The 20,323-nt window shown below is 47.1% G+C and overlaps 1 protein-coding gene across 2 annotated transcripts; it reads left to right on the top strand.

The window, feature by feature from the left end:
• Positions 1-13,690: 13,690 nt before the first annotated feature.
• LOC120868173 (serine protease 42-like) lies at positions 13,691-18,383 on the top strand. Of its 2 annotated transcripts, XM_040246830.1 has the most exons (5): positions 13,691-13,892; positions 14,169-14,325; positions 14,672-14,934; positions 15,839-15,996; positions 17,515-18,383. In XM_040246830.1, the coding sequence occupies exons 1-5, from the start codon at positions 13,691-13,693 to the stop codon at positions 17,749-17,751; spliced, it is 1,017 nt and encodes a 338-aa protein (XP_040102764.1). In that variant the 3' UTR covers positions 17,752-18,383. The 2 variants fall into 2 exon arrangements, with proteins under 2 accessions (XP_040102764.1, XP_040102763.1); XM_040246829.1 differs by lacking the exon at positions 13,691-13,892 and having other exon boundaries at positions 14,060-14,325; positions 15,836-15,996.
• Positions 18,384-20,323: the final 1,940 nt, after the last annotated feature.

Genomic DNA, 20,323 nt, shown 5'->3' with positions numbered 1-20,323 from the left:
CACACACACACACACACACACACACACACACACACACACACACACACACACACACACACTCTGCCACCGCTCCGGCTCACACCCACATCCCGGAGGAGTGCCGCGCTCCCCCGGGGGGCCAGCGGCGCGGAGCTTCTGTATTCTGCTCCCTCCGCCGCGCCTGGAAACCGCAGCGGGCCGGCCGGGATGAGCTCACGCCGCCGCCGGCCGCCCAGGTCTAACGCGCTCCAGATGCCCGGCGGCCGGCGCCCGGAGCGTGGAGCACGGCCCTCTTGCGCCCCCTGCAGGGCCGGGCGGCTCGCAGCCGAGCGGGCGCCCGCGGGACGGGGGGCGGGGCTGCGCCCGGAAGGGGCGGGGCTTAGCCCACCCGCCCGAGTCTCAGGCGCTGCCGGCTCCCGGAGTTTGGAGCCGAGGTCTAGCTGCCGGGAATCCTGTCACGTCTGCCTCGCGCGCGGTGTCAGGTCCCGGCCCCTGACCCAGCGGCCACGTGCTGGGTGGCAGTCCCCTTACCGGCTGCCTTCGCCAAGACGTGGGAAGCCAACCCCACCTCAACCCCCCGTTCCTCAGGGCCGCCTGGACCCTCCGCCAGGTACCGCGGCTCTGGCCCCTGCGCGGCCCTGCCCACTCCTGTTCCTCTTGGAACAAACAGCCTAGTTTCTACTGGGAAAGCAGCAGGGGCCTGACCACCGCCTGTTTTTAATAAGGAGCTGGTATTTCCCCGAAATCGCGGCCCCGTGGCTGACCTCACGGGGACGACGGCTGGCGGTGGGCCAGCGGGCGGGGGAGCCGCCTCAGGGTGAGCCCCTGACGCCTGGCCTTGCAGAGAGGAGGCGTTCTGGTTTCCAGCCCCAGCCCAGCGGCTGGCTCATCCAAAAACCTGTCCCTCCGTCTGTCTGCCGTGTCGTGCGCCCCAGGCCAGTGCTTCCGGCGCCCCTTCTCCTCAGCCCTGCCCAGGGTCCCGCTTCCCTCCTGCCTCCTGTGTGGTCCTGGCAAACCGCTTAACCTCTGACCTCTCATTTCCTCCCCTGTAGGATGGGGCTGTCGTGGGATTAGAGAGGGGACCAGCAAGGGGGAGCAAATGGACCCCAGGAACAAGTAATTTCCAAGGGGCTGGAGGCGGGGACTCTCAAGAGCTAAGGGGCCAAGGGTCCAGTCTAGGTCTTCCTGGAGCGGACTCGGGGAGGTAAAGGAAGGGCCTGCGGGGAGATAAAGAGGGCAGCACAGATGTCCTGGTGGAATGAGAGTGTTCCGTGAAGGGCCAGCATAGAGGGCTGAGGACACCCCGTGAGGGAAGGGTGTCAGGAAAGGCTTTGCAGAGGAGAAAGCAAAGAGTGAGGTGCAGTTAGTCAGGCTGAGAGATGGGGGGCCAGAATACTTAGGCAATGAAGAGGTGGGGTGGGGGCCAGAATGGAGAGTGGAATCAGACAGTTGGGCCCCAGGCGTCCCTGGGAGTGAGCAGGGACTCTGTTAGAGGCACTGGAGGGGGCAAGGGCCCCTGGGAACTGGTCCTGAAGCCCCGTCTGTAGCTGAGAGACAAAGAGAGCCAGAGGAGGACACAGATTTCAGTGGAGGGACAGGAACTCTCTGGGGGACAGGGAGAGGGGTTGTAGCAGGTGGATAGGTGAGCGATGGACGCATCTGGTGTCTGGAAGATTTGTTTGCTTTGGGGCTTATACTTTCTGGATGCTTGGGCCCCCGCTGAAAGGAACAACAGTAACCCTAATACCGAGCAAAGCATATGCCAGGCAGTGCTCTGATCTCTTACAGGTGCCTGATCTCAACTCTGCTCAGTTCTCTTCCCCAGAGTTTTATTCATTCGTTCATTCATTTAACAGGTGCTTATTGAGTGCTTGCTCTGTGCCAGCCCTGTTTGGGTGCTGAGACTCCAGCAGTGACAAGACAGGTAAAAACCCTGTCCCCAGAAAGTTTACATATGGAAGGGGAAGACAGCCCACATATACTGAGTGAAACGTATAGTATTTCAAATTGTGAGATTGTGAGAAGTGCCACAGAGAAAATTAGAGGATAAGGGTGATTAAGAGGGCAGAGTAGAGGGGCACACTTTTTGAGAGGGTGTCCTGGGAAAGCCTCAGTGAGGAGGAGACATTTGAGTACACCCCAAATCTGGTTCACCACCTCTTAGCCAAGAATAGTTTTTCCAGAAGAGCATTTGCAATCATTTCCATGATAGGGAACACTAATTTTGACGTGATCCCCCTAAAGAATTCCATTCTTCTTAGTAGACCTGTATTACCCCAAACCAAACCAGAACAAAATGAAACAAACCCAGTACTCAGTTCTTCTGGTTGTGTGTTGAATTTCATCAATATACATTTTGTGGAAACTCACTTTCTTTCTTGTTATCTAAGTACCTGCATACACTAGATTTTTGTCTCTCAATCCACAAAGCCTAAGATATTTAGTATCTGGCCTTTACAGGAAAAATTTACTGATCCTGGTATAGATCCAGGAGGTGAGGAAATAAGCTGTGTGGTTATCTGGGGGCAGAGGCAGGAGCTAGTAAGGCACATGGAAGAGGCCAGTAGGGTTGGAGCCCTGTAAATGAGGATGAGAGTGGTAAGAAAGGGTCAGAGATGCAAATGAACTTACAAAACAAACAGACTCACAGACTTAGAGAATGAACTCGAAAGGATAGGGAGTGTGGGGTTGACACGTGCACACTGCTGTATTTAAAATGGGCAACCAACAAGGACCACTGTACAGCGTGTGCAAGTCTGCTCACTGTTATGTGGCATCCTGGATGGGAGAGGAGTTCGTGGGGAGAATGGATAAATGTATATGTATGGCTGACTCCCTTTGCTATTCGCCTGAAATTATCATAGCTTTGTTAATTGGCTCTATCCCAATACAAAATAAAAAGTTAAAAAAATAAAAGATCAGAGGAACACAGGCAGATGGTACAAAGCCTTGTGCCAATGCCTAGGTATTTAAAAAAAAATGTGTGCGGCTATCTTTAATGCAATATCTTTTTTTTCTATTACATTTTCTAATTTATTATTGCTACAGATAGAAAGTTATTGATTTTGTATATTGATCTTTTCCCCCAGCCCTCTTAGTTTGTTTTTGTATAGTTTTATTAATTTTTCAGGTGGGTTGTTTGGATTTGTTTTAGAAAGCAATTATATCTTCCACAGATGATGCATTTTTATTTTCCTGTGTATAAATAGCTCCGTTTCTCCCATTCTTTCCCTCCCTGCACTCCCCTCTGCTTGCCTCCCTACTCTCTCCCCTTCCTTCCTTCCTTTCCCCTCTCCACAATGCACAGAGTTCCATTTCTTCACAGCCTTACCAACACTTGTTATTTTCTGTGTTGTTGATTTTAGATTGTTTATTTTTAGCCATCGTAATGGGTATGAAGTAATATCTTGTGGTTTTGATTTGTATTTTCCTAATGATTAGTGATGTTGGGTAGAAGACATGATGTCTTTCCATGTGCTTACTGCCCGTTTGTGTATCTTCTTTGGAAAAATGTCTACTCGATTTCTGTGTTCATTTAAATTTATTTATTTTTAATTTTAATTGGAGGATAATTGCTTTACAAAGTTGTGTTGGTTTCTGCCATGCAATAATGTGAATCAGCCATAAGTATGTATATATATGTGTGTGTATATATATATATATATATATATATGTCTACTCCCACTTGAGCCTCCCTCCCACCCTCCCCATCCCACCACCTATGTTGATTTTTGGATTGGGTTGTTGGGGTTTTTGTCATTGAGTTATAGGAGTTCCTTATGTGCTTTGGATACTAATCCCATATCAGATATGTGATTTACAAATATTTTCTCTCTTTCTGTGGACTATCTTTCAACCCTACTAATAGTGTTCTTTGTAAACCAAAAGTTATTTTGATGAAATCCAGTTTATCTGTTTTTTCTTTTGTGTCTGTGCTTTCGGAGTCATACCCAAGAAATCACCATCAAATCCAATCTCATGAAGATGTTTTCCTATGTGTTCTTCTAAGAGTTTTATAGTTTTAGCTCTTACATTGAGGTCTTTGATCCATTTTGAGTTAATTTTTGTATATTGTGTAAGGTAAGGGTCCAGCTTCATTCTTTTGCATAAGGATATACAGTCTTACCAGCGCACTTTGTTGAAAATTCCATCCTCTTTTCATTGAATGTTCTTGACACCCTTGTTGAAAATCATTTGACTATATATGTGAGGTGTGGTTTTTGTTTTTTTTTTTTCTGAGCTCTCTGTTCTGTCTTCCTATTCTTCAATATAGGATGCCTTTCTGTTTAAATCTTTAATTTCCTTAAAGGAAGTTTTTGTATCTTTCAGTATACTTTCACCTTCTTGGTTAAATGTGTTTCTAAGTATTTTATTCTTTTGGATATAAATTGCAAATGGACTTGTTTTCTTAATTTCCTTGTTTTAATCCTAATTTTACTTTAAAAAATGAATTTTAGGGAGGTGTATTTTTAAGTGCAGTAAATTGCACATATTTGACTAGCTTTGAGAGAGATATATATTTGTAAAGCCACACTAATCAAGATGCAGAACAATTCCATCCCCTGTAAAAGTGCCCTTGTGTCCCTTCACAGTTCATTCTTCCCTCTGCCCCTGGCCCAAGGTAACCACTGTCACTAGTATTTGGCTTTTGTTGTTTTTACTGGGCCATTTGTCTTCTTACAGAGTTGTAAGAATTCTTCATGTGTTCTGGATACAAATATTTTGTCCTAAGGATGTATTGCAAATATTTTCTTTCAATCTCTGCCTTGAATTTTTCATTCTTTCAACAGTAGTTTTCAAAGAACAGAATTTCTTAATGTTGATAAAGTCCACTTTATCAATTTTTATTCTATCAATTGTTTATGTGTCTGCTTCACAAAGGGGCTTCCCCAGTGGCTGAGTAGGTAAAGAATCCGCCTGCAATGCAGGAAACACAGGAGACACAGGTTCAGTCTCTGGGTGGGAAAGATCCCCTGGGGAAGGGAATGGCAACGCTCTCCAGCATTCTTGCCTGGATAACCCCATGGACAGAGGAGCCTGGAGGACTACAGTCCATGGGGTCACAAAGAGTCAGACACGAATGAGTGACTAAGCACGCATTACTTCACAAAAGTATTTGCCTACTTCAAGGTTACACAGCTTTTGCCCTTATAATTTTTTCTAGGAGTGTTAACATTTTTATTTATTTATTTTTGGCTGTGCTGGATTCTTGTTGCTGTTCGGGCTTTCTCTAGTTGTGGTTTGAGGGCTTCTCATTGCGGTGGCTTCTCTTGTTGCTGAGCACAGGCTCTAGGGTGCACGGGCCTCAGTAGTTGCAGTTCCCAGGCTCTAGAGCACAGGCTCAGTGGTTGGGGCACATGGGCTTAGTTGCTCCGCAGCCTGTGGGATCTTCCCACATTAGGGATCCAACCCTCGTCTCCTACGTTGGCAGGTGGAGTCTTTACCACTGAGCCACCAGGGAAGCCCTAGGAGTTTCACAGTTTTCGGTTTGGTATTTAAGCTGTCATTGATTTCTGGTTAATATTTGGTTTAATTTCCTTTTTGATGGTTTCACTATTAGTGTATAGAAATGCGACAAATCTTTGCATGTTGATTTTACATCCTGCAACTTTTCTGAATTCATTTGTTATCTCTATTAGGCTTTTCCTTTGTGTGGAATCTTTAGGGACTTCTACATATAAGATCATGTGACAGAGATGGTTTTACTTTTGCCTGTCCAATTTGGGTGCCTTTATTTTGCCTAATTGCCTGGCTAGAACTTTCAATACTGTGTTGAATAGAAGTGGTGGAAGTGGGGATCCTTGTCTAGTTCCTGATCTTGGGGGAAAAGCTTTAGGTCTTTTGCCGTTAAGTATGGTGTTCATAGTGGGTTTTTTTTTATGTATAATTTTATGTACCTAGTTTATGTCTGGCTGGGCGGGTCTCCACTGCTGTGCGGGCTTTCTCTGGTTGCAGTGAGTGGGGGTTCCTCTCCAGTTGCAGTGCTCGGGCTTCTCACTGAGGTGGCCTCTCCTGTGGGGCACAGGCTCTAGGCATGTGGGCTCAGTAGCTGTGGCACACGGGCTCAGTAGCTGTGACTCCTGGGCCTAGAGCACAGGCTCAGCAGTTGTGTTGCACAGGCTTAGTTGCTCCATGGCATGTGAGATCTTCCTGGACCAGGGATTGAACATATGTCTTGTACATTGGTAGGCAAATTCTTTACCACTGAGCCACCAGGAAAGCCCCTCACTGTGGCTTTTCGTATATGGCCCTCATCATATTGAGGCGGTTTCTTTCTATTCGTAGTTTACTGTTTTTTTTTTTTAATCATGAAAGTGTTGAAAAGTGAAAGTGAAGTTGCTCAGTCGTGTCCGACTCTTTGCAACCCCACGGACTGTAGCCCACCAGGGTCCTCCATCCATGGAATTTTCTAGGCAAGAGTACTGGAGTGGGTTGCCATTTCCTTCTCCAGGGGATCTTCCCGACCCAGGGATTGAACCTGGGTCTCCCGCATTGCAGGCAGACACTTTATTGTCTGAGCCACCAAGGAATCCCAAAGAAAGGAATGTTCTTGCCTCAGCTGAGATGACGTGTGTATGTATGTGTGTGGATGCTTATTTTATTTTTCTTCTCTGAACACATTTAAAATAACTATTTTGAAGCCTTTGTGTAGTATGTTCAACACATGGGGTCCCTAAAAGATAGTTTCTGTTATCTGCTTGTTTTCCTATGTATTGGTTAAACTTTCGTGTATCTTTTGTTGATAAAAAAATTAATCAGTCAGTCTAAGAAAGAAATGGAAACTTTTGTTTGAGCCAACCTGAGGATTATAATCCAGGAGACAGTCTTTTAGAAAGTTCTCTGGATTGTATTGTTCTGCCTCTTAGAGGTCATTGCACAGTTATATAAGATTTGAGACCAAGGTTTATGCATCAGAGTCACATATTGACAATTTACGTAGTCCAGTAAGATTAGGGGGTTACTGTGACCTCTTATAGGATTGAGAAAGGAATGTTATCTCCTAAGGAGTTACCTTCTGGTGTCAGGCGGAAATTGCTTTTCTTCTGGTGAGTAGGCATTCCCGTGTCTTCTAAATGGATTTAGTTATATGATGCAGATACACAATGCGCACTAAAGATGAGGGGGTAGTGGCTCAAACAGGCAGAGAAAGAAGTTTATGTTTAAAATTTTATTTCATCCCTTTGTATGTTTTGTAATTTTTTCATTGAATAGCAGACATCACAGATAATGTAGTATAACAAACCTGGATACTGATTCCTGCTTACCCTGGATTGTGATCATTTGTCTATTTGTTTAGTATTTGTGTGAGATAATTTTGTGAAGTCTCTTTCCCCCTCAATTTGCAGCCTCTGATATCCCTGCTCAGGTGTTTTTCTTTTTTTTCCCCCTTGTTTTTATTTTGTAGCCTGGCTTCCTAGTGTTAACTCGTGGATCAGCATAAGCCTCTTCTTGGTCACTGGTTGTGTGTAAGCCCCTTTGGTTAGTTTTATTTTCACTGTTTACCTTTGGAAATGTGTGCATGTCTTGGAGACTGTTTTCACTGTTTAGGGAATTTACTTTTCCCCCACATGTTCATCTGATGACTAGAAACTTGGAAATTCCCTGTCCATTCATTCCTAAAAGATACAGCCTTTGGTATGTGCACTGCCTCTCAGCCAACTATGGATGAGTGTGATTTTATTTTTAAGCTGGGTTTTTAGGAGTTGCCCCTGGGTCAGAAAAGCTCATTGTGCAGGCAGTATTTGGTCAGAGGTTGTGCTTTGACCCGCTGAACTAGCAAGGGTTCTGCCCTCTGCTGATAAATCTGTGTTTGGTTTGGGAAGCGCATTTATATTTGCTCTACTTCGTGCTCTTTTTTTTTTTTTTATTTATTATTTTAGCTGTTAGTACCGCCCCCTTGCGGCAACTAGGGAAAACGTCGTGCAGCAACAGGACTTGCCAGGACTTCCCCAGGACTTCCCTGGTGGCTCAGACGATAAAGTGTCTGTCTGCAATGCAGGAGACCCGGGTTCGATCCCTGGGTTGGGAAGATCCCCTGGAGAAGGAAATGGCAATCCACTCCAGTACTATTGCCTGGAAAATCCCATGGACAGAGGAGCCTGGTAGGCTACAGTCCATGGGGTCGCAAAGAGTCGGACATGACTGAGCGACTTCACTTAGTTGCTGCACGACGTTTTCCCTAGTTGCCGCAAGGAGGCGCTACTCTTTAGTTGTAGTGCTTGGGCTTCTCATTGCGGTGGCTCCTGTTGTTGAGGAGTATGGGCTCTAGGGTGCATGGGCTCAGGAGTTGCGGCGTCCCGGCTCTAGAGCGCAAACAGTAGTTGTGGCGCAGGGGCTTAGTTGCTTCGCAGGCTGTGGGATCTTCCCAGATCAGGGATCGAACCTGTGTCTCGGCAGGCAGATTCTTTAGCACTGAGCCACCAGGGAAACCCCTGCTTCCTGCTCTTATTGTTCCTGGGTTGGCATAGCCTAGCCCATGCACAGTGGTTTAGACCCCCCGGGGATGAGTGTGCTTCCAAGAGCACTCTTCTTGGCCACCTCTTTCACTGGTTTTCTCTTTTAAACTTCTGATTAATCTGCTGTTAATCTGTCGCTAGCTTTGTGGAGCTGCTGACGCTCTCTTAACTGCTCACCAGGAAGATCTCTTTTGTTCTTAACAACTCCATTAGTCATGAGTTTCTCCACCCTCTGTTCCAGATAATAAATTCAGTTATTTCAACCAGAGTCACAGAGCACGTCTTTCAGCCTGCCTGTTCTCCCGGGCAGGAGGTTTGAGCTATTATTGCAGCAGAGCTAGGGAAGCGGATGGCAGCCTGCTTCTCCTGGAGTGAAACTCCTGTTCCAGGAGTGGGCACTGGAGAGTGAGACAGTATATCCCTTGCTCCCGTGGGGAATCTCTGCTCTGGGAGGGGCTGGGAGGAGGCCATTGAAGACCTGGGGTTGTTAGCCTGCTCTGCCTGGACTAGAGCCTCTGCTCTGAGCAGGAATTAAGTGAGGGAAGGAAGCTCTGGTTCTCTTAGTTGTGCCTGCTAGAATAGAGCTTCTGCAGGTGGTCTTGGGAGAGTGAAAGACACAGCTATCTACTTCTGAGTGACACCATAGTTGGGAGAGAGGGAGACCCGGTTGACGGCCGCTTGCCCAGAGCAGAGTTCCATAATATGAAGCTAAGGAGTGCGGATAGGAGCCGGTCGCGGCTCACATACCACAGACTCTTGCCAAGAACTCTTCGTTCTCACCAAGAGTTTTTAGATTTTCTTGCATAAATATTTATCAGTTTTCTGTGTCCTCTCAGGCCAATTTCCAGAGAACTTAAATAGTTATTTTTTTAATAATTTTCACCAGCTATAAATAGCTTGCTCTCTAAAGAGAGAATCCGTCAAGTTCTTCATGCAGCCATTCTGGAAGTACAAAATCAAAGTTTTAATATCTGTCTAAACATTTTGCAATTTTATAGATATTTTTATATTATTGGTTTCTAGCTTAATACTCTTATAATCTGAAGACATATTTTGTACAATTTTAATTCTTTTGAATTTGCTGCCATTTGTTTAATGGTCCATAATATGCTGTATTTTGGTGTATGCTACATGTGCACTCAAAAAAAAGTATATTCTGTTGTTGTTAGGATAGAGTATTCTATAAACGTCAATTAGGTCTAATTCACTGTTAGTGTTTCGCAGATCTTATATATACTTACTAATTCTCTGTATACTTTTTCTATCAATTATGAAACACATGTTAAATTTCCAAATTCTAATTGTGGTCATAATGTCTTTTTTTTTGCCCTTGCTCTGTTAATTTTGAAGATTTGTTGCTAGCTCCATTTAGGATCCTAACATATTTAGATTTTATCACTATGCAATTAATGTCTTTATTTATCCCTGACAATATTCTTTGTTCTGATGTTGACTTTACCTGATAGTAATCTAGCCATTTCTTCTTTTGATTAGTACTTGCATTATGTATTATATTCTACACTTTCCCCTATAACCTGTCTATATTTAATGTGGATAAATAGTTGTGCTTTTAAAAAAAATCTCGACAGTATGTCTTAATTCATATAATACAACATGAACATGAATTAATAAAACTACTAATTTAATCTAATAGATTCATTTACTTTTGTAAGTACTGTTACTGTTGGATTAAAATCTACCATCTTGCTTGTTTTTTTCTATTTCTCCTGTCTCTTCTTTCTCTTTTCCTCTCTTTCTCCTTCTTTTTACATTAATGGAGTCTTTTTTATGATTCTGTTTTCCTCTCACTATTGTCTTCATGCTCTGCTCAATCACTCAGTCATGTCCACCTCTTTCTAACCCCATGGACTGTAGCCAGTCAGGCTCCTCTGTCCATGGAATTTTTCAGGCAAGAATCCTGAGTGGGTTGCCATTTCCTCTAGGGAATCTTCTGGAACCATGTACTAAATCCGTGTTCCCTGCGTTGCAGGCAGATTCTTTACCACTGGGCCATCAGGGAAGCCCCACTGTTGTCTTACTTATAGTTATTTACCTTTTTTTTTAGTTTCCCTTGAGTTTACAGTGAATATCTTTAGATAAATCCTCTTTCAAATAACGGTATTAGATTTTTAGGCAGTGAAAGTGCCTTGTGACAGTATTTCCCAATCCTTGATTAATTCTGTGTCGTTGTCTGTGTGTGTATGTGTGTGCTGTTGCTCAGTTGTGTCCAGGGTTCTCTGTCCATGGAGTTTTCCAGGGAAGAATCCTGGAGTGGGTTGCCATTTCCTACTCCAGGGGATCTTCCCTACCAAGGGATTGAACCCGTGTTTCCTGTCTCCTGCATTGGCAGGTGCAATTTTTACCATTGTGCCACTTGGGAAGCCCATTATTATCTATATTATGGTAAATCACTTTGATGATAAGTAACGTTTTCTGAATCACAAGTTGTATCTAGCTACTTTATAAATTCCCTGTGCTGTCCAAAGCTAAAACAAGATGTAAGATAGGCATTTCCACGCACATTTGCAGTAGAGCTTTTTCTGAGCTTTCTGTTACTGTTCCAGAAGCAGTTTTTGTACCTCAATGTCAGCATAAAGGAGATTTACATATTTCAAAAATCTGTTTAACATGGTGGTTGAGTGGCTTCCACCTAAACTTCAATGAAGTGATTAATTTGCAATGTAATGACAGGATAAAAGGCAAATGACAGGAGAAGACTCCAGAAGAACTCAATAAATACCTTTCAAGTGAAGATTTTTTTGCTCCAAGCCATATGTTCATGGGTTACTAGCAGCGTTTGGTGACACTTCTCTGCATGAAATGCACTCTTAAAGATGAAATGTAGGGGGACTCCCCTGGTGGTCCGGTGGTTAAGACTCTGCACTTCCAGTACAGAGGGGCGAGTTTGATCCTTGGTTGGGGAAGTAAGGTAAGATCCCACGTGCCATGTGGCAAAAAAAAAAAACCCACCAACAAAACGATGAAACACATAAAATATCATTGTAGTTCACCATTAATAGAAAGCTTGCAATTGGTTTTTCTGTCTAAAAATAATTTAGCTTTGGCTGCGCTGCATCTTCATCGCTGCAACGGGCTTTCTCCAGTTGTGCTGAGTGGGCTTCTCAGTGCAGTGGCTTCTCGTGGAGCACGGGGTTTAGGGCTCATGATTTTTGGGTTTGCTGAATTTCAACATCAACTGAATTAAGAGATTCATCAGCACTCTTATGAAAAAGTTAGGCCATAGATTTGGGAGTGAGACCCTGAAAATCTACAAGGGGGTATACATTTGGATAGATTTAGGACACCCTGACCCCCAGCCACACTGAGCCTCTCTTGCTAACAGAAACAGCACCTCCTCCCATTTGATAAGGCTGGTCTCTCTGCCTTAGAGACACTGTAATGACTTCATGTGAGTAAATTACATAATGAGGGCACACCAATTCTCTGCCTATACCAACCCAGTCTTCATTGCTTCTAGACCTAATTAGTGTAAGATCCCAGCATGTTTTAGGACAGGGGCAAAGTATAACCCAGGGTAGAAGGCTTCCCTACAAAAAGAACTGTAAGATTTTGCTGATCTACATGGGAACAAACAAGGGGTATATGGATACGACTGGATTTGAGGGATCCTTGATTGGGTAGGGTTGGGACCAAATTTATGAAGAGCACACTTGCTAGAAATTTGGAATTCAGTTTGGTGGTTCAGGCAAGTAGGAATGATTCTATGGATACCTGTTTATTGGGTGGTCTTAAACCTGAATGCAGTAGTGGACTGTACAAAAGGAAGTTGATATGCCAGAAATTTCCTGGCTTAATGTTGAGAGAGAAATGCAGAGAGAGAGGGATTTAGATAATAACCCCCTCAAGAAGACACTGAAAATAAATTGTGAGAGGAACACCCACATCCTCAAAAAAATTGTAACTGGCAATCCTCTTTTGGCTGGGAAAAAGTGAGAAGTACTGAAACTCAGACGTTAGTATTGTTGTTTCTCCCCCTGACTTCAACAGAAATAATGAAACCCAGAGAGGCGGAGGCCTGGTAGAAGCACTTGAGCAAGAAAGACAAGTAGACATCAGGGACATAGAGCTAATAAGAATGGCTTGACCCACAGTTATCTTTGCTGGAGTCTCCTTTTAAAAGGTAACCATCCCCATGACTGAAAGAGCATGGCTGCCAGGCCCTTTGTCCAGCCCACTTCATCTGCAGTCCCCCTATCTCCAAGTCTGCTGCTGCTGCTGCTGCTAAGTCTCTTCAGTCATGTCCGACTCTGTGCGACCCCACAGACGGCAGCCCACCAGGCTAGCCCGTCCCTGGGATTCTCCAGGCAAGAACACTGGAGTGGGTTGCCATTTCCTTCTCCAATGCATGAAAGTGAAAAGTGAAAGGGAAGTCACTCAGTCATGTCCGACTCTTAGCAACCTTGTGGACTGCAGCCTACCAGGCTCCTTCATCCATGGGATTTTCCAGGCAAGAGTACTGGAGTGGGTTGCCATTTCCTTCTCCAACCTCCAAGTCTAGGTCTGGTTAATGAGCCCTGCCTTGAGGAACTGTTATGGAGAATTAAGGCTCCTCAGCAAATTCCTAGACTGCCCATCCTCACCAGCTCCAGGCCAGGTACCACACCAAGAAAGGCAGGGGTGTCAGGAAGCACCCGCCTTTAAGTTGTTGTTGTTCACTCGCTAAGTGATGCCCAACTCTTTGCGACCCCATGGACTACAGCACGCTAGGCCTCCCTCCCTATCTCCCAGAGTTTGCCCAAGTTCATGTCCCTTGAATCGGTGATGCCATCCAACCATCTATCTTCTGTTGCCCTCCTCTTCTTTTGTCTTTAATCTTTCCCAGCATCAGGGTCTTTTCCAGTGAGTCAGTTGTTTGCATCAGGTGGCCAAAGTATTGGAGCTTCAGCTTCAGCAGCAGCCCTTCCAATGAGTATTCGGTGTTGATTTCCCTTAGAATTGGCTGGTTTGATCTCCTTGTTGTCCAAGGGAGTCTCAAGAGTCTTCTCCAGCACCACAATTCAAAAACATTAAATCGGCTGGCCCCTAGCAAGGACAGTCTCCTCAGATGGACTCTAACCCTTCGGTCTCGGGCTGATTTCTGGGTGGAGACTGTCTCGGATGAGGATCTGAGAGCGAGAGCGAGACTGCGCTCTCAGGCCGGCTCGCCGCGGCGAGATGCGCCGTGGTCCCCATGCCGCTACTCAGCTGCCGGCCGCGAGGGGGCGCAGCAGAGCGCTGAGGCTGTCGCGGAGCCCATGGCGTCCCGGGGCGGCCCCCGCAGCCTCCTGGTCTGGCTTCTGCTCCTTCAACCCCGGCTCACGGAGGCTTTGGAGGATGGGTTGGCGACGCCCTTGCCCTCTCCAGCTCCCTCAGGAGGCGGCACTAAGAACCGCACGGCGGTCCAGCCAGCCCCCGGAGGTGCTTCGGAAGTGCCCAAGTTGGTGGAGTTCAGCTTAGGTGACTCTCTGCTCTGGGCGTGCGGAGGGGCGGGCTGAGGCGCCAGGGTGGGAGCTACTGCTCCCCAGGAGCGTGGAGGGTTGGGGTCTGAATCAGCGCAGCCCCGCTGTGGAACCCGAGGGGGCGGTGCGCCTCGTGTGCGGATCCAAGGCCTGCAGGTTTGGAAATGCTGCCCTGGAGCCTGGGAGGACATGGCCTTCTTGGCTGTCTCAGAGGCTCCCGGGAGGCAGGGCCTGTTTCTCAGAGGTTCTCCTTGCCACCTTGTCCTCACCCCAGCATGCGGCCAAGTGTTCCTGAAAATCTTGGGAGGCCAGGACAGCGAGGAAGGGAAGTGGCCCTGGCAGGTGAGCCTGAGGGTCCGTAACAGACATGTGTGCGGAGGTTCCCTCGTCACAGAGAGGTGGGTGCTGACTGCAGCCCACTGTATTTTAAGGTGAGTAATGACAGTGGAGATGCGAGAGTCCTGCCCTCCTCAGACACCCTTTAGTTTCTATTGCCCTGCAAGTTGATAGAAAACCCAAACCAAACTAAAGTCGACACAATCAAAATGGGAGAGATTCTGCATTTTGGTAGTCTTGTTACCAGGAATGGTAATTTGATGATCAAAACCAGTTGTAGCAAATCAATTTTGAGAGTCATTAGGAGGGGTTTTCGGGGATAGGGGCATGGAGAGAGTGGTGAGGGAGGTTGAGGCCCGATTGGGAAACAGCTGATGTGTGTGGAAAGGCACAAAGGATGCTTCCCATGGTCTCTATGAGGGACATGTCCTCTTCCCACAGCCGTTACCAGTACAGTGTCATGATGGGAGATCGGAATCTCCAGGGTATATTATCAGGGTTGGTGGTCCCTGTCAGCCATGTCGTCATTCACCCTCAGTTCTCAACAAGTGGAACCATTAAAAATGACCTTGCTCTTCTCCGGCTCCGCTACCCTGTAAATTTCACTGGCGTTATCCAGCCTATATGCATCCCTGAGAAGACTTTCCACGTGCAAGCTGGGACCAGGTGCTGGGTGACCGGATGGGGAAGGAAGCAAGAATTTGGTGAGACTGTGAGGAAGGTAGTAACCTGGGTAGAGGGGGGCAGCCTTATCCCTGGAGTAAGCAACAACACTAAATTGGTGGGGTGGGAGGAGGCTGACCACCTGGCAGGTGGGTAAGGGGGCAGCCAGGTTAATGGTTCCCAAATGGCTGGAGCCCAGAAATTGATTGAGATCTTTTGTTGCAACACAAATATTTGATGCCAGCCATTTATGAAAGGTACCAGTCCTGGGAACCAGAGCTGTTCTCTGAAGAAGAAATACATGGGCAAAGTCTCCTGCAGATTTGTGGGGATGTGTGCCTGACTGGTTTGGGGGTATTTTTAGGTTCCTTGGGGACAGAACCGGATGCTCTGGAGTTCTTCCCAGGGTTAACTTCTGCTCAGGGCGTGATGAGCTGTCTGCCAGTCAGAGCTGTCTGTTGCTGGAAGTACTTGCCTTGGTGCGTAGGGAACTTCCTGTCCTTGGGGGTCTTGGCAGAGCCAGAAGACCCCTGTTGGTGAGGCTATAGGGCCTCTTATCTCTGGAAAGAGCCTGGATTGTTGCTTTCAGGTGCTCCTTGTCTGAGCATCTGTGATTCTGCTTTAAAGTAAAGACACTTTGGTGATGTAAGGGGTGCCTTTCATGGTTACTATTGATACGCAGAGTGACAGATGCTTGGTTATCATTTCTCATGATGGTCAGGCTTGCCTCTTCCTGTCCTGATCTGTTCTTCCTTATTTTGTCGTGGATTTGCTTCCTACCTTCTCTTCTCTCTTTGTCAGCTTGGGGCTTCAGTTTCTTCCATTGTCAGATGGGGATAATAACCTCTATAATGCCTTCTTCAGGGGGGATTCAAGGTGTTTGGGGGCTTATCATTCACCTGTGCAGATCTACCCACTGCCGAGTTTCTTCTTTGTTTGTAGAAGGCCCACTTGTGTCTGAAGTTCTCCAGGAGATTGACCAATATATCATGTACTATGAAGAATGTAATGGGCTGCTCCAGATGGCCCTACGAACAGATAAGGATTTAGTGCAAGAAGGAGTGGTCTGTGGCTATAATAGTATAGGAAAGGATTCTTGTCAGGTAAGTTCATGGGTCCCTTGCCACCTCTGTATTGAGGTTGTCCCCTCAAAGTATCCTTCTTCCCCAGTGACAGGGCCTGGGTTATTTCCCACCTTATCTTTCGGCCTTTACTTAAGGAGATTCAGGGGAGAACCCCTCAAGATACCCGTGAGCTGTCCTGGCCTGTTCCTCCAATAGGGAGGAGCCCCACATCCTGGGGGTGCTGCCAGGATGCAGTGAAGTTGGGGGTGATGATGATAATCATGTAGTTCCTTAACTGAGTTCTTTCTGTATGCACTTCCGGTGCCATTCACCCACATTAGCTCAGTCTCCCAGCTCACAACCCTGCCACCTAGACATTATACATCTTATTATACAGATGTGGGCCCTCCAGAGACATAAGTCCCAGGTCCCCCTGGGAGTGCCTGTAGGAGTCCTGGGCCCACAGCCTCCCCTCTGCCCTGAGCCACCTTCCTAAGCAGGGGACAGGGGACAGGTCTCAGGATGAGTGTTTGGGTCCTGGCAAGAGGAGAACATCACTGTGGGAGAGGGAGCAGTGAGTCCCGAGCTCAAGGTCTGACGCACCGGCCATGTTTAGGAAATGGGTTTCCGGTCTGGAGCAATGAGGAGGCCAGTATGGCTAGAGTAGGGGGCTGGAGTCAGAATGTGTGGCCTGCAGGGCTATGCTGCGTTTCTTGGTCCTATCCAGGCAGGCCTGTAGGCCAGGAGTTTGTTTTCTCCATGTGGGCAATGGTGCTGAGCCCCAGGTGGGACCTGGGCTCATGAAGGGGTGGAGGGGATCTTAAGCACATTGTCATCAGTTCTTGGTAACCGATTGCATGTGAGGATGGGAGCAGGGGAGAGCTTGAAGAGGACTCTGGGTTTCTGACTGAGGTGGTTGGTGGGGGGCACCAGAGCAGTTTTAGAAAAGGATGTGCAGTGTTTGCATGAGCTGGGATGAGTATGTGGGATGTCTTGAGAGTGTAGCTTAATATATGGAGTCAGTTGGCTATATGGTCAGGAGCTCTAGAGAAACTTAGGCTAGGTGTATGGATTAAGGGGCTCAGTGCAGAGATCATATCTGAAGTGTTTGACAATCACTGTAGTATAGGAGGGCCTCCCTGGTGGCTCAGTGGTAGAGAATCTGTGTGCAGTGCAGCAGCCGTAGGAGACCTGGGTTTGATCCCTGGGTTGGGAAGATCCCTTGGAAGAGGGCATGGCAACCCACTCCAGTATTCTTGCCTGGAGAGTCTCATGGACAGAGGAGCCTGGCGGGCTCAAAGAGTTGGACATGACTAAAGCAGCTTAGCGCACAGGCACGTAGTATGGGAAATGACCAGTCATAACACCTTCAGAGGATACTAAAATTTTCCAGTTGACTCTTCAGTTCTCCGTTCTTATAATCACAGAAATCTGGGCGTGGGAGATGTCTGGGGAAGGCTCACAGATGTCCATCTCTCAGTGTTTTGCTGTGCAGTCAGCCTGCTCTGATGTGGGTGCTCTTCCATTCCTGAAGTTTGATTTCTTTCTCTTTTTCAGGGAGATTCTGGGGGCCCTCTGGTCTGTCAGTACAGTACCACATGGGTCCAGGTAGGGATTGTGAGCTGGGGCGTTGGCTGCGGTCGTAACAATACGCCTGGAGTTTACACAGAAACGGCCCTCTATGCTAAGTGGCTGGTTGCAGTGGTGAACAAGGCCGCCTCTTTGTATCCAGTGGTGCGCCTCTTCCTGTCGCTGTGTGTGGTGTTGCCCCTGGGCCTCCTGGTGACCCTGTGATCACTCTGATTCACACTGCCCCCTGTTTCTGAGTCTCACACCTAGCTCTGCCTCTGACCTCCCACTCTTAGTTTAGTGCCAATTCCTGAATTCCATTTGGTATCCCCTGATCTTGTGGAGATTCACATGACAGAAAGCTGGCAGCAAGAAGCCCTGGAAGTTTCCCTGGCTCATCCATGTCTACAACTTGGCCGTGCTCTGCTTGCCAGGAAGGAGTGGGTGAAACCATCCCAGCTGGATGGACAGCGACCTGCCAGGTGGACATGATGCTTCCTCCACATCACGGGGAACACCTGGCGAAGAAGAGACGTCATCACCCGTGAAGCAGTGTTAGATCTGACACTTTTGTCAAACCGATCTGTGTGGTGATTGATTGTTGGGAGAGAGCGAGGAGGTCCTGCCATGTCTGCATGTGACTCAGTTATCTGGGTTCGGAAAAGGTCCCCTGCTCCCCAGTGTAGATCCACCTGTGAGTATCTGCCTCTGCCACACAAGCCCTCCGGGGGCAACGCAGTCTTGGAACCCCCTTCCCAGAGCTCCAGTGGCCACATCCGGGCTCAACCCAAGTTTGGGTGAAGTATTACGGAGTGTGGAGACTTCTGACGTCAACCCAATAAATGTTTGGAGAGTCACGTGTGTGTCCTGCATCTCTACTGGTCTGGGGTCACTGAAGAGAACTTATCTCACATTTAGCTTAGGAAAGTATTCATGGTCTTTTAAAGCCCTAGAGTGAAGTGATGTGATGTGATGTGAGTGGACCGATGGCTTGAGCAGTTGGGTCCTGCTGCTGTGTCCCTCATAGCCATTAGCGTCTCTGCGGGGACCTTTGCAGGTGAGTTTGCTAGCCACTGCATCTGGGAAGGAGGGATTGAGAGAGAAGCCTGGAAGCCGGAGAGGGGTCAGGGCATTGTGCCCAAACATCACCCCACTTTTCTGTGTGATTCTGTTGCTCCCCTTCTAGGTATATGGAGGCTGGGGCACCAGACTGGCTTGGCCAGGCTATGGCGAACAGCACTGAGACTCAGAGAGGGGACAGTATGGGGTGCTTACTGGTGGTTCAGATGGTAAAGAATCTGGCCGCAATGCAGGAGACCTGGGTTTGACCCCTGGTTCGGGAAGATCCCCTGGAGAAGGAATGTTCTTCCCTGGTGAATTCTTTGGGCAGTGGAGCCTGGTGGGCTGCAGTCCATGGGTCGCAAAGCGTTGGACATGACTGAGGGACCAACACTCACACACAGTGTGTCTCTACTGGCCCATTTCCCTCACTACCACGTGGTCCCAGATTACCTCTCTGTCCTTGTGCAGAGCACTTCACTGTTTCTTGATTTCTTTCATGAAAGTTTGAGGTTGCCTTCTTTTAGGAGAGGATTGTGCATTTTGCATATGGGGAGAAGGTGCATGTGAATAGTTAGGTGAATACAAAAGTCAACTTGATGGTCTCCTCTCATGGCTTTCTTCAGACCCTTCCTTCTGGGCATATACAGTATCAGGATAAAGAATACATTTCCAACCTTCCCACCTGTCTTAAGTTTGGCAATAAGTTCTGGTCAATAAAATGTAAATAGTGATGTTGAGTATGAATTTTGGAAGGTATTAAAGATACCTTTTAAAGAAAGGACAACAAGCCCTTTGTCACTTTCTTCTTTGCTGGCTAGAGTATATTCATGGTGACGAGCTTGAGCAGCAATCTTGGAAAATGAGGAACATGTTAAGGGTATAGAACAGAAATTCAGAAGAAACTTGACTCTCTGGAATTTATAGAGCTGCCATCACATCTCTTTATGCGAGAGAGAAATAAACTTCTCTCTTAATTGAGCCACCATCATTTTCAGTTTCAGTTACTCATAGAAAAATCTCACTTTAACTAATTCAGTTGGTCTTATAGCTTTATTTCTGGATTGTTATGAATATAAGCTTTTAAAATCATTTCTTATTTCAACTAAATTATTTTTATTTCTACTTTGCTATGTGCCATTGCTTCCTTCTCTCAGTTCAGTTCAGTTCAGTTGCTCAGTCATGTCCAACCCTTTGCGACCACATGAATTGCAGCACACCAGGCCTCCCTGTCCATCACCAACTCCCACAGTCCACCCAAACCCATGTCCATTGATCGAGTCAGTGATGCCATCCAACCATCTCATCCCCTGTCATCCCCTTCTCCTCCTGCCCTCAATCCCTCCCAGCATCAGGGTCTTTTCCAATGAATCAGCTCTTTGCATCAGGTGGCCAAAGTATTGGAGTTTCAGCTTCAACATCAGTCCTTCCAATGAACACCCAGGAGTGATCTCCTTTAGGATGAACTGGTTGGATCTCCTTGCAGTCCAAGGGACTCTCAAGAGTCTTTTCCAACACCACAGTTCAAAAGCATCAATTCTTCTGCGTTCCTTCTCTGAGTGAGTGAGTGAGTGAAGTTGCTCAGTCGTGTCCGACTCTTTGCGACCCTGTGGACTGTAGCCCGCCAGGCTCCTCTGTCCATGGGATTCTCCAGGCAAGAATACTGGAGTGGGTTGCCATTTCCTTCTCCAGGGGATCTTCCCAACCCAAGGATCGAACCTGGGTCTCCTGCATTGCA

The sequence above is a fragment of the Oryx dammah genome, unplaced genomic scaffold (assembly GCF_014754425.2).
Source record: "Oryx dammah isolate SB20612 unplaced genomic scaffold, SCBI_Odam_1.1 HiC_scaffold_9, whole genome shotgun sequence".
In the NCBI taxonomy this organism is placed as follows: Eukaryota; Metazoa; Chordata; class Mammalia; order Artiodactyla; family Bovidae; genus Oryx; species Oryx dammah.
This window is presented reverse-complemented; position numbering and strand designations above follow the sequence as displayed.

Bases quoted from the DNA above. Each gene is read 5' to 3' on its own strand.
- LOC120868173 (XM_040246830.1), top strand. From the start codon at position 13,691: ATGGCGTCCCGGGGCGGCCCCCGCAGCCTCCTGGTCTGGCTTCTGCTC. The intron at 13,893-14,168 runs GTGACTCTCTGC...TCCTCACCCCAG, and splicing joins GTTGGTGGAGTTCAGCTTAG to CATGCGGCCAAGTGTTCCTG. The intron at 14,326-14,671 runs GTGAGTAATGAC...CTCTTCCCACAG, and splicing joins GCAGCCCACTGTATTTTAAG to CCGTTACCAGTACAGTGTCA.